Source organism: Dipteris shenzhenensis, chromosome 10, assembly GCF_047967505.1.
Source record: "Dipteris shenzhenensis isolate YYH24624 ecotype China chromosome 10, Dip_SZ_1.0, whole genome shotgun sequence".
In the NCBI taxonomy this organism is placed as follows: domain Eukaryota; kingdom Viridiplantae; phylum Streptophyta; class Polypodiopsida; order Gleicheniales; family Dipteridaceae; genus Dipteris; species Dipteris shenzhenensis.
Genome location: NC_141605.1, coordinates 22,895,749 through 22,909,146, shown reverse-complemented (window position 1 = coordinate 22,909,146; position 13,398 = coordinate 22,895,749). Strand labels below are relative to the sequence as shown.

The 13,398-nt window shown below is 42.5% G+C and overlaps 1 protein-coding gene across 5 annotated transcripts; it reads left to right on the top strand.

Annotated features, from left to right (window-relative positions):
• The first annotated feature begins 985 nt into the window (after positions 1-985).
• UCP3 (Mitochondrial substrate carrier family protein) lies at positions 986-11,880 on the top strand. 5 transcript variants are annotated; one of them, XM_087380662.1, is made up of 5 exons: positions 986-1,083; positions 1,166-1,246; positions 3,141-3,257; positions 10,631-11,029; positions 11,146-11,880. In XM_087380662.1, exons 4-5 carry the CDS (start codon positions 10,646-10,648, stop codon positions 11,692-11,694), a joined length of 933 nt encoding a protein of 310 aa, XP_087236788.1. In that variant the 5' UTR covers positions 986-1,083; positions 1,166-1,246; positions 3,141-3,257; positions 10,631-10,645; the 3' UTR covers positions 11,695-11,880. The 5 variants fall into 5 exon arrangements, with proteins under 5 accessions (XP_087236788.1, XP_087236789.1, XP_087236787.1 ...); XM_087380663.1 differs by having other exon boundaries at positions 1,026-1,083; positions 1,172-1,246; XM_087380661.1 differs by having other exon boundaries at positions 1,032-1,246; positions 3,141-3,237.
• Positions 11,881-13,398: the final 1,518 nt, after the last annotated feature.

The window sequence follows — 13,398 nt, the reverse complement described above, 5'->3', positions numbered from 1 at the left end:
GATAGTAGAAGATCAGGCCCCAAGTAAGTTGTTTCATTGCCTTAGAAGTTCTTCCTCTTTCAAATAGTTTATTGATAGCAAGTGGGGGTCTTACATCTAGTTACTGAGTATCCATCCATATTGCTATTGCTTTCACAACTGGTTTGGATAGTACATGGAACTACAATGCTACTTCCATAAGTGGAAATATGCCAAAATATGATTAATTGGCATGATTTGAAAAGTCCATAAGTGGAAATATACCTAAATATGATTAATTGGCATGATTTGAATGTGCATATGGGATAAGGCTTCAGTATTATGGTATTGAAATCCGGTACCGTGACATCAAACACAAAGATTCTAGAGGGGAAATGTTTCCATAATGTGGAGCCTATTTAAGTACTTATAAACCCTTGAACCTTTCCCAATTCATTTATACTATTATAATGGGCTCAGAAGCTTTAATTCTTCCCATATAAGGTTGGATCCACTTGCACGAGTTTCATTTGACTCTCTTGATTGTTGCTCATCTATCCTGATTTAGCTTATTAAATTTGACAATCGAACTTGCGCCACTTTCATAGATAGTTAGCCCTTATTTGATGCCATGCTTAAACATCTCTTTTGAGTCTTGATTAATCATTTTCCAAAGTTTCCTAAACATTTTGGTGGTGCTCCTCTCCAAGGTGGGGTCCCCAATATTCTGTGATTTTATTCTTTCCTCCTCAATGGTCATTTGCTCCAAGCACTAGAACCACCCCATTTTGTTCCATCATTACCCCAATTTAGATGATTTTGTGGCCAATATGTCGTTTGAGTCTGGATTAATCATTTTCCAACGTGTCCCTTTTATTTGTAAACATTCTCATACTCCTCTCCAAAGTGGGGTCCCGAGGTCATTTGCTATAAGCGCATTGGGATCCATTTGGAAGAGTTTTGTTGTACCATTAATGTATGTTCACACTCAGTTCGCATTGAGAGTCATTAGATTTTGGTTGAGACATTATATGTTCCATCCTTTCATCAATAATGGTGAACCATTGCCCTAAATGATCAATTGCCCTCTATCACTCTTTCCACCATCCATAAAGAACTCATGATGTAGTCTTTGGTTTTGTCTTACATGTTCGGCACCCTTGGGAGGTCGAATTAAAGCTCATATGCTCCAACTGCTACCCTTTAGACTCAGGTGGGCGGCCATGTTCGAAAACCAAGGAAAGCGTACTTGAAGGCTTCAGCGAGGAGAAGACTCTGTTGCAATCATGTAAGACATCATGCCATTTCCTTTCGCGTTTGATGGGTTTCTTGTAAATTTTGAACGCTAGCTTTGCCTGTAGGGTCCCTTAATTTAAAATTGAGTAAGCTTTAGGCGTTCAGACAAGCCCGTTTAAATTCAATGTTGGGTATGCTGCCTGTGAGTTGAAGGAATAAGGTGAAGTATGCGTTCTTGTGTCAGCTGAGGATATTTCTACTTGTCCTATGCACTTTGACTGCAAAAATGTGGATGGGATGCATTTGTCGTATGCACCTTGTGTGGGTCCTACTTGAGCCTTTCATTTTGCCGGCACCTTCTTGCTTTATGTTTTATATCAACACATGCTTTGAAGCACAAGTGGTTCTGGGAAGGGGCAAGCCATGTTTCTGGATCTGCTGGGGTACTAAGGTGATTGCTTGCTCATGTTACATGTGTACTCATATGCTCTCCTTGGTCTCTGATATTGCTCTGCTAGAAAGCGCTCCGGGCACAATGAGTGGGTGCAGGCCTCATTTATATATATCATGTGCCATGGGCGTGTGTGTGAGAGAGAGAAATTTATGGCACCATTTTGTTGTCATGTAAACTCCCATATTGTTGACATTGGAAAGCCATCTTATCAAACAATATCTCAGATTTGTGGCCATCAAATAGCCATTAGATTATTCATAGAAGGGGTGTGGGTGCTGGACTAGAGAAAGGATGGGGAGTCTTGTCATTGAACATCCAGTTGCCCCGGGGATCCTTGTCCTTTTCCAGGTGTCATAGTTTTAGGGAGGTGGAAAAATGAATTTGATTGTGACCTGTGCAGAATCTGGTGCTGCCTTCTCAATTGATGGAGAAAAAACTATGAAGATTGTGCCTTTGCCATATCAAAGGATTCTGAAATGGAAGGGGAAAAAATGTTGAAAACCTATCCCTTAAATGAAATAATGGTGTGACGCTTCAAATTCGAGGTGTGGGATCACTTATGTGGCTGTGATGTGCTCTCTCGACTAAAGACCATGCGGACAATCAAGAGAATGCAAATTTGCACCTTTAGCCTAGCCCATTTTGGAACATCCAAATGAAATGGGGTGACTCTTCAAATCGATGTGTGGGATCACTTATGTGGCTGTGATTTGCTCTCTCGACTCAAGACCATGCGGACAATCAAGAGAGAGCAAATTTGCACCTTTAGCCTAGCCCATTTTGGAACATCCTTTTCGGGTCTTCTCCCCACACCTAGGGTGAAGGATAAGAGAATTCTAAGATCTGTCCACGTAAACTATGGGATATCTTGGCCTAATGTAAAAAATTTTCATCACTTGTATTTTTTTAAATCGTGAAAACTCAATATGTTCTCTGGCCTTTTTGAAAAAGAGAGGTTTCTGGAGGCTGCTTTCCTTTAATTGAAGAAGGTGAATTTCTCATTTACTTGCACTTGAATTTCTCATTTACTTAGAAATCACCTCACATATGAGAGTCTTTGGTGAGTATAAGGGGCTTTTTCCCTCAAAGGATACATCAGGCATTTGAGTTGTTCCTACTTAAGAACAGACCATGAATTTTTTTTTCACAACTAACCAAAAACACTCACGTCTTCCTTGTAAGTTGGTGATCATGCTGTCACGAGCTGTCCTAATTATCTGTGTGAGTATTCACTAGTCAGGATAACAAGTCTTGGATCCCCATTGCGAATAATTATTTGTGTGTAGTTTGGATAATTATTTCATGTGAAACTTTATGTTTTACATTATTCGCTTGAGAATTATGTAGACAGGATAACAGGTTTACGAAGCTTGAAAGATGAGAAGCATTATTTCACTCGCAATTGTGCCACATGAGCATTTTTACTTGGCATATGCCTTGCATCTGTGAACCTGTTTTCCTAAGTGGACAATGTTTGAATTTATGCTTGCAGAACACGACTGACACCAAGTGATGGCTTGGAAAGCACGGAGGAGAGGGTGCTGCCGAGGGTCCAAGCAGGGTTTGAACCCAAGGCCTCTCAGTCCTAGGTAGCTTATGAACTGGTTAGGTAGCTTCCGATCAAACCAAGCTTGTACAAGGACATACTTCCGAACATAATATTGGAATACGATCTAATCTCATGAATTGTTGATCTCACTAGGCTAATTATATCACATAACGGTTGACCATTCTCTCAGCAATGTAGCAATGTGAATGTTTTAACTTCATAAAGAGCACCTATGAATGCATATGCCTCAAAATTGGTAGAATTGAAGTGCCTAGTGGCTAATTTAAAGCTATACAAGAGAATCCAGATGTACAAAAATTTTGGGTAGCCAAGAAGTAGTACTCTAGAGAACTGGCCATTTATTTTTCGCTCCCTTCTTTCCTTTGTTCTATTAAAAACTTTAATTTGTAAGATTTTATATATTATGAAGGTATATAGAAAGATGGAGAATTGGTCTTCAAACAAGTCTCACAATTAAAGCATCATGATCAGGCCATGGAAAGAATCGAATCACAGTGGTACGTTATGTGGAAGAGTCTGGTGTGAGGAAAGATTTGAAGGATGTAATTCTTCTTTCTTCCATTATATAAAAGGTGGAAGATGGTGGTGAGTTTCATCTGCACAAAAGGTAGAAAGAGAAGGAAATTGGTTCTTGATAATTATCTTGTCTAGAGCGCGGTAGTCAACACATATATAGCAGATGATGAATGATATTTGTTTCTAATGGTTTTATTCGATAGGTGCAGAATGGTTATAGTTAGTCATTGCATGACCATGTCTACCATCTTGGGACTGCCTTATACATATTGAGACATGAGGTGTATGCCAATAAATCCAGGTGTGCTTTTTTCAAATTGGAGCTTTGCTTTCTAGGTCATGTAACGGTATTCTGGTAGACCTAGAGAAGATGAAGCAAGTTCGTGAGTGGTCATCAATCTTGAAGACCGTTAGGTAGGATGACTCTTTTTAATAATGTAGTGGATTTTTCCAAAAGTTTATTCAAAATTATGCTAAGTAGCGGGACCTATGACACAATTCCTGAAAGGAGTGATAAAGAAAAAGAAAGGCAAGCAGAGTCTTTCGGTGGTGTGGAATAAAGTTCTTAGCAAGAGCTTTGAATTGATGAATATGGCAATAATGCTACATTAGCTCACCATTTGTGGTCAATAGATGCCGTTGATTTTGCCATTGAAGCAATATGCAGACCATTTGTGGTCAAGATAGATGCTATTGATTTTGTCATTGAAGCAGCTCCTTTTTAAGACAGTAGGCTGGTTGCTTTTGGGAGCAAGAAGGTCCTGGAGGCAGAGATGTGTTATCCAACTTGAGAGGAAGAGCTACTTGCAATTATTCATGCTTTGAAGAAATGGAGACACTAACACTATAGCTCTAAGTTTGTTGCATGGATTGATTGTCATTCAATGAAGTATATTTCCAACCAAGGAGATCTTTGAGGTTGCAAAGGTAGATGGGCTGAACTAATGCAGAAGTTTGACTTTGAGATACAATACTGAAGGGGGTCCAACAATCGGGTTATGGATGCACTGAGCAGGATGCCTGATGTTAATGCTGTCTCCATGGTTGAGATATCGACTGATCTTTGGGGGCTTTGTCAAGGTGATTGCTTCTTGGAAGGACATGGCAGCTAGTTCAAAACTATGGGCAACTCAGAAGTTTCGAAGAGGTGTAGAACATAATTCTACCTAGGTGATAGTGAATACACCAACTAAGACGGCCACGTTTATTCCAATCAGGTGTACTATAAAGAGCCATGAGTTGGCTACTCTGTTTGTATGTCAGTTGTATAAGCAGTATGGATTGCTTGAAGACATAGTCAGCGATTGAGAGCCAAAGTTTACTGCAAGATTTTGGCAAGCTGTATTTGCTAAGCTTGAGAGTCACTTCAGTATGTCTTCCTTAGATCATCTAGAGTTAGATGGTGAGACTGGATGGATGAATGGTACTTTGGAGAAAATGCTAAGGGTTAATATCTCTAAAAGGTAGTTAGAGTGGGAAAGGTTCTTCTCACAATTAGAATTTGTGTTCAATAGAATAAACATTCAACCACAGCATACATCCCCTTACACTCTACTGCCAAGTGATAGATTGCTAAAGAGGTTCTTTTTGGAGGTGATGTGCCTGGATGCGCTGCTGTCAAAGTACCATACCACATCACATGTGTTAGTGGCATTGTAGCTTCTATCCTCCTCGGGATCGTAGCTGAGACAAGGACTCCTTGCACAAAACTGGCTTCCTCAACTTGCTTGTTGGAAGATGGGTCTTCTATGGCCGTCATGCTGGAATCCTCCCCCTTGGTGAGTCTTATCCTCTTTCTTATCCTTGTTTGGCGATGACGACTGTCTGGGATTTTCTTTGGGCTGATGCTTTCCTCTAGGTTTTCCCTTTCCTTTTGTAAAGATTGCTTGATCTTGAATTTGCAAATTGGAAATATTTATTCTTCTTGCAGAATCCCACTAGCTCTAGAAAGTGAGCAGGGTGAGGTTTCCCCTCATGGATAGAGTGTGACAGCCAAGGTAAAACTCGGGCAAGGAATGTAACCATTTCACTATTAGAAATGACTTTATCAATATTGAGTAATTGCTCACAAAGATCCTGAATTTTGGTCAAGTGGTGGGACGTGAATCTCACTCAATTATGTGTTGGGTGTCCAACGACTTCTCAGATAGGCAATCCTTGCCTTGTTCTTTGCTTGATATGTAGCCTCCAGAATATGCCAGGCCTGTTTAGCAGTTTTGCAGGACCTAAGATGGGGTATTATTGACCTTTTGACTGAGTGCAATGAGAGACTTAGCTTGTGTACTTTCACTTTTAGTATGTATTCTTATATTTATTGTATTATGTGTGTTGACAGATGAAGATATAGAAGAAAATTTAGCCATCCATCTCATCTCTCGAGTTCCCCTCTTCTTTGTTCTTGAGATGGTGTGGGTGCAGGAGGTTGTGCCTCCTCTTGCTGGGCACCCCGGCGTTCATTCCGCTATGGAGTTGTCGGCTACAATGAGTAGTTGAGTCCCATCTCTTTTGTCCTTGAGATGGTGCGGATGCAGGAGGTTGTGCCTCCTCTTGCTGGTCACCACACATTTCATTCCTCTATGGAGTCGTTGGGTACGATGACTAGTTGGAAACGTCTAACTTAAACTTGTGAGAGGACCCCCAGCATATATGCCCAGACCAATTGTCTGGTGTAACTAGATGTGCGGCACACCAAAGAACAAGACTTGCAGCCAACATAATGGAGAAGTGCACAAAGGAGTGTGTAAGGTTGCCTTTGCCGAAGATGAATCTCTCTCTATTGCTTGATACTCTTACTTCTGAACTGATTCTCTGTTGCAGAACTCCTTGAAGAAAATCCCCAATCTTGAAGTGACAAACTGTAAATGCTGCTGTGTACAAGTATGAGCTGCTGAGGGCACCTTTATGTGCTGCAGAGGCTACAAAATATGAGCTTTTGAGACTTGAGAGTGCTCACAGAAGCAGATAGGTTCGTGGCTGTGCTGGACAGCGAAGGTGTGGCTAAAGCTGTGAGCTGCAGGTATCGTGGCTGAAGTTGTGAGCTGCAGGTTGATAGGCAGCAGCATGACACACGAGAGAAGCAGGTCTCACAGTCTAGGCAGCAGGTTACACAGGTGGGAGAGGGGGCAGCAGATTGCACACAGGTGGAGCAACACGTGCTTGCATTGTTGGAGACATCAGGGAAAGCTTTGTGGGAAGAATTCGTGAGGGAGTGAACTGATGCTGCAATACCATTGTAGGCAAAGGTGGAGAGAGAGAGAGAGAGAGAGAGAGAGAGAGAGAGAGATTAACATCCACAGGAGACCTCACAGGTCTATGGGACAAAATGCACACCAAAAACATCAACATCAGTTAGAGACTGAGAGTCTACGGGGGAGTACAGCAGCTCAGCCCCAAATTATTATAGCATAACTACATTCAAGTACTATATTAAGGGTGATCTGAATAACACCAGTTTAAGACTGAGAGTCTTTGGGGTTAGGCTTGAAATCTCTAATGCCCGTCTCGATAAACCGCCCATTTACCTTCTTTCCTTGCTTCTTTCACTTTGATAAGTTCATTTTCCCTTTGTTTGAGTTGGGTTGGAGTGAGCTCTTCAGATATCCAAATCCTAGTACCCTTGAGCTTGTTGGTTTGTCTAAAGATCTGGGACAGCCAGACTTTTCTCCTTGTATTTTCCATCATCAGCCCTATTTTGGCAGCTGATTTGTATGGGGTTTTTCTGAAGCATTAATAGAAGTTTCCTTTCTTTGCAAAAATAAATTAAAAAATCAATTCTTTTAAAGCTTGCCATAAGCTTGTAGATACTCTGAAAGTTGGGCCTTGGTTCACTTACACAACTGTTGAAAAGGATTCAACAACTATTTGATCTGAGTGATGACCTAGCTTGGGGCTTTTGCTTTATCATTGAGTCATTTGAGAAGATACAATGGGCCAAAAATTTTAAAGAACGTTTCCCTTGATTGTTTAAAATAAAAATCAAGCTTGTAAAAGGCTTTGAAGGCTCTAGATTGAGCTTTCTCTTGCTCATAAGCCACTTGGTCTTTCAACATACTATGCTTAGAGATGATATCTAAAAAAGTTATTCCTTCACATAAAAGCAATGTCCAATCTTGTACAATTATGTGAACAAGTATGTAAACGGGAGATTTCTAAAGTTTATGCGCAGGAGCATGGGCATGTGTGCATGTTGGGTTGCATGGATGTATGCTTTGTTTTTCATGTTTGACAAGGGTTAGTCTTGGAGCACCAGCTGACACCTCAAACTAAGGGCTACAAGACTGTATGTGTGAATCTAAAGTAGTTGAGATTTTATTGGATTTCAAACGGCCTAGAAATTATGCCCAAAGCCTTTATTTAGGAAATTAGGGAAATTGTTTGAGGGATGGAATAAGATGTTTTATCATGGAAAGTGGGTTGCTTTTATTGCTTTGGAGGTGTGAGTGCAGTCACAAACATTAAGCATCGCTCCCCAAGGATGAGTCGAGCTTCTCGTGTGTACAAGGGTTGTTGGCACTCACTAGACAGCCATGAAGCATTGCTTTTATTGGAAAGAAGTATTTGGACTTCATTGGATCTGTTGGGCTTGCCATGTAAATCTTGGGACAGGATAGACGTGTCTGCTAGAATTATTCTTACCATTATCATTATTTTGGGAAAATAAACGGTTTATATTATATTGTCACAAAAAATCGAGCGATTACAAAGTCAGCCTACACATCCTCTCTCTCTCTCTCTCTCTCTCTCTCTCTCTCTCTCTCTCCCTTCTTGCTGACACGACCCTGCGGGCTGAAAGCAGCCACAATCTGTTTGTTGACAGGGCACCTCAACCTGCTTGTAAGCCTCTTGGGTCTGCCACGTCGTTCCCCCGATACGAGGACTGAAGCTGAGAAGGAGGCATTGAAGGTGGAAAAGTCGTGTAATCACTGCGGTGAGAAAGGTCATTATTGTTGGAAATGCCCATATTGGGCTAAGAACAAAGGCCCCAGTTCTTCCAAAGAGCCAGGTTTTTCCTCTGCTGCTATCAATCCTGCTTTTGTGCACATTGAAATGATTGATTCTCTTGGATCCTCTGTTGGAGTGAGGGTTTTGTCTCTCCAAGCCAAAGACGTCTGGACCTGGATCATTGATAGTAGGGCATCCAGGAATATGAGTCCTTCTTCAGCTGGGTTGAAGGATTTTGTGATCTCCGGTGGTGATGTCTGTATTAGTGATAGCTCGATCATCAAAGTTCGTGGTGAAGGCAACCTTGACATCATTCCTAATGGAAAAGGGGACATCAAAGTCCGTGGTGATAGCTCTTTCTCAGGCCTTTGAGACGACAGATTTCGGTCTTCTTCACTTCTTCCTGGGTCTGGAGATTTCATAGGGACTGGAGGGTTACTTTGTGTCCGAGAAACGTTATACTCAGGAGCTTCTGGAGGCTTTTCATATGTCCAACTGACATGCCATTTCTTCACCCATGGACCCCAGTACCAAATTGACCAAGTGTGATCCCAGTGATCCAGTGGATGCAAGCAGATACCGTTAAGTTGATTGGATCTCTGATTTGGCTCCTCAATACTAGACTAGATGTGTGTTACTCTGTTGGTCTTCTCAGTTCCTTCATGCAGACACCTAAGAAGACTCATTGGGACGTTGGTCTGTGAATCCTTTGTTATCTTCAAGGATCTCGCAATCGAGGGTTGTTCTATCAGCCCAGACAGCATTCTAGGATCCAGCTTTTAGGTTGGAGTGACTCCGATTGGGGAGGAGATTCTGACACTCGCCGATCCACCATTGGTTACTGTTTCACTCTTGGCTTGGCCGCCATCACTTGGAGCAGTAAGAGGCAACTGACTGTCGCTCTCTCTTCTACTGAGGCAGAGTATCGTGCTGCATGTTCCGCTACTTGTGAGACAGTTTTGTATTGCAAGATGGAGGACAACAAGGCGGACCTCTTCACCAAGCCCTTGGCGCAGCAGCTGCTCAGCGACCATTCCAGCTCCCTCCGGTTGATTCATGATCCAAGAGCTGAGAGGGCTCCTATCTCCTTGAGTGAGGGCCTTGGTTGTGGGTTTGCCTGCCCATATGAGGGAGTGTTAGGGCCATTGTTGTGGGTTGCCCGCCCCAGAGAGACAGAGGGCATTCACCATGGAGGTCTACGTGTTCCTGGCCCTGGGCATGGCTGTCTGCCCCTGTTTCGAGGTCACGAAGGGGCTGCCATCTATCCGGAGCAGTGTGGGGGTCTGCAGGCCTATCTTGGGCCTGCTAGAGGCACACAGGGGGGCGCGCACAGCTCGCCTTGGGGGCTGCCACCAGGCCGCACTTGTGGCCTGAATGGCACCCTGGTTTGTGGGCCCTTTGGCCGCCGACCCCACAGCCGACATGCTGGTTGGTCTGCCAAGGCAGGGGTCGGCCCATTTAGTCGGCTACTTACCCCCCCCTCAGTCGGTTGGGGTGACCCTATAAATAGGGCCCCCTCCCTCCCTTGTTTTCCATCTCAGCTCACACTTGGGGCAGTCACCAGTGGAGGGTTTTTCTCCAGCAGTAGAGGAGTTTTTTCCTGAGATCCTGTGCAAGTGTCTCTTGTTCTCTCTCTCTCTTGTGAGTGTTTGCTGTTTTCCCTCTGTTGCTGCTCCGCATCGCTGCACTTCTCACACTAAGCCTGATAGAAGTTGTTGTACTTGGAAGAATCAAGTGCAGACTGATTGTACCACCTGGGCACCTGTGACTTTTTACTCGTTTGTATCCATCTTTTAGTCCCTAGTGTGATGTACTTATGAGTAACACATTCCCTGTGATAGTGGTATCAAAGCAGGCCTTTTTCCCTCTTTGGCTGGATTGGTGAGTCTTCAACTTCAAGCTTTTCATGTATATGGGTTGTGTGTGCGTTTATGTTTGTGGTACTTTGGATGCAGGTTGGTTGTGGAACGATGGCTTCATCAATGACAGACAAGCACTTAGGCGTACGCCTTGCACTCACCTCAGCATCAGCAGTCGTGGCAGAGTCTGCAACCTTTCCTATAGACATAACAAAGACCAGGTTACAGCTGCAAGGGGAGAAAGGAGTTCTGCAGAGTGGTGTGACACGGGGAGCACTCAAAACCATAATAGGAATAGTTCAAGAAGAAGGTTTCGGGGGTCTGTATAGAGGCCTCTCACCTGCTTTGCTGAGGCATGTCTTCTATACAAGCACTCGAATTGTTACCTATGAGAAGCTAAGGAGTGCGACAGCACAAGGAGAAAATGAGAAGCTAAGGAGTGCAACTGTGGCTCGGCATGCTCTTCTTGGTGGTATATCTGGAATTATTGGACAGGTACTGTGTGTAGTGTTCTCATTTGCATGTATGGGTTTAATTCTATAATTCTCTTTCCACATTCCAGTTCTTGATTAAGCTAGTCCGCCCATAAATTGGGTGTTCACATCTTGCAGATAATTGCTAGCCCTGCAGATTTAGTGAAAGTGAGAATGCAGTCTGATGGGCGCCTTGTGAAGCTTGGCTTTTTACCTCGTTATAGTGGGATATGGGATGCCTTTGCCAAAGTTATAAGAGAAGATGGCGTTTTGGGTCTTTGGCGAGGAGTGGGTCCAAATGCTCAACGTGCTTTTCTTGTCAATATGGGAGAGCTTTCATGCTATGATCAATCAAAGCAGTTGTTGATACGTAACAGCATTTGCTACGATAATGTCTATGCCCACACCTTGGCCTCCATGATGTCAGGTCTATGTGCAACAACTCTTAGTTGTCCGGCTGACGTTATCAAGACAAGAATCATGAATCAAGTCTCTAGTGTGAACAATGGGGGATCTGCTGCATACAAAAACTCCATCGACTGCCTCTTGAAAACAGTTCGGGCCGAGGGTATCATGGCATTGTGGAAGGGCTTTTTCCCGACATGGGCACGGCTTGGGCCATGGCAACTTATCTTTTGGGTTTCGTATGAAAAGATGCGACAAGCTGCAGGAATTGCATCATTTTGACATGTGAAGTCAAAATTGCACGTGTTACAGGCAATTGAAGGCCCCTAATCATTTCATTGTTTTGGGCATTGAAGGCCCCGTATTATTTCATTGTTTATTCCTAGTTACTTACCATATTTTTTGTCCTTGGAGAAAAGCAAGGTTGCAACTTGCTTCATGACATGGAAATGGAGTCATATGAGCTAATGTAAGCCACATCAAGTGACACATTCCATCACAATCCATAGTGGTTTTGTTTGCTTTAAGAAGTGACAAATCTACCTATATAGATTTGCACTAATTGATTATCACACTAAAACATAAATTTGGTGTAACTTAAAGAATTGATGTAACATGCACGAGCTATGTGCCAAGGGCATGAGCACATTTTCAGTGTAGATAAATAATATTCAGCAAAGATAGTATGTCTCAGATGGTGGCTTAGGTGCACACCAATGTTTGGTTTACAAATGCCTAGAGCCATCAGATCCCCACCACCACTATCTAAAAGCCTATTTCTCATCATGGCAGCCGTATTGAGCTATAAGATCCTCATCACGACCATTTATTAGCCCATTTCTCATTAAGTCAATTCATTAGAGTTCATTTTCTTCTTCTAGCATGGTGGGTCGAGTTTGCTATGCTAAACTTCCGAAGCTAATTACTAGATCATGGAGGTTGGACTTGTGTAAAGGGGAGATATTTGTGAAGCTAAAGCTATGTGTACATGTGCACGCATGCCACACTTTGTATATTATCCATGGAGTTGCCATGAAATTAAGCACTATATCCATCCACAAAGTTCCAACTCAATCATGTGCTTCCCAGGAAAAGAAACGTGTGCATGTTTGCCAGCACACATGCATAGAAGCATGGATAATCATAAATTCCACCTTCATTGATCAATTAGAAGTAAGCAACTAAAGCATTTGAAATAACTAGTCTTTACTTTATTATAAAACTTTTTAAGGGAACATGTTGGATTGCATACAACTAGCAACCTTCCAATAGGACTATAGGAGCTCTTATGTTATTGATTTGTCATGCATGCAACTATGCATTGACAAAACCATGCTTTAATAGAACATAAAAATTGATCAAGGAAGCTAAATAGAAGCAACCAATATTCTACCCATCCTACGGAATACTACCTTAAGCCAAATGATGTTGATAGTCAACATTTGCTTGCCCACGATAATTTCATGAAAGAGATTGCGTGCATCTTAATATAAAGTTGATTTTGGCCCATGTATTCCAATGCATCACTCCACCCATCTTGCCCTACATTTGTTGCAAATTATTCAGCTATTGCCCTTGTTCTTGAAAAATATATCCTCTCCTATAAATTGTAACAACACTCTTCTCTTTTGTCACTCGTGCACGATGAGAGTGTACCCCTTGTGTCATGCTCCATTCATCTTCTCATGCTCAAATTAGTTTAATGTTCCAATTTTTATGCTCGCGTTATACAATATGCAATACAAAAAGCACCCTTACTGCATGTGATGGGGGAACTCTCGAGGCCAGAGTAGAGTCTAAAGGGCATTGAAGCGAGGAGCTACTAGCTCCAATCCCGGAGATAGGATCTATGGGTGGAGATAGTGTGCACAACGGGATGGACCAAAAGGTGAAAGGGGAGGTGTAGGATTTTGCCTCCAGCAACAAGGATATAAAGAACATTGAACCACTTTCCTATGCAAACATCGTGGCCCATAAACTCTTCGT

What these genes read in the sequence shown, in the direction of transcription:
- UCP3 (XM_087380662.1), top strand. Translation starts at nt 10,646, where the DNA reads ATGGCTTCATCAATGACAGACAAGCACTTAGGCGTACGCCTTGCACTC. An exon ending in TATCTGGAATTATTGGACAG is followed by an intron (nt 11,030 to 11,145) that starts GTACTGTGTGTA and finishes CACATCTTGCAG; the next exon opens with ATAATTGCTAGCCCTGCAGA.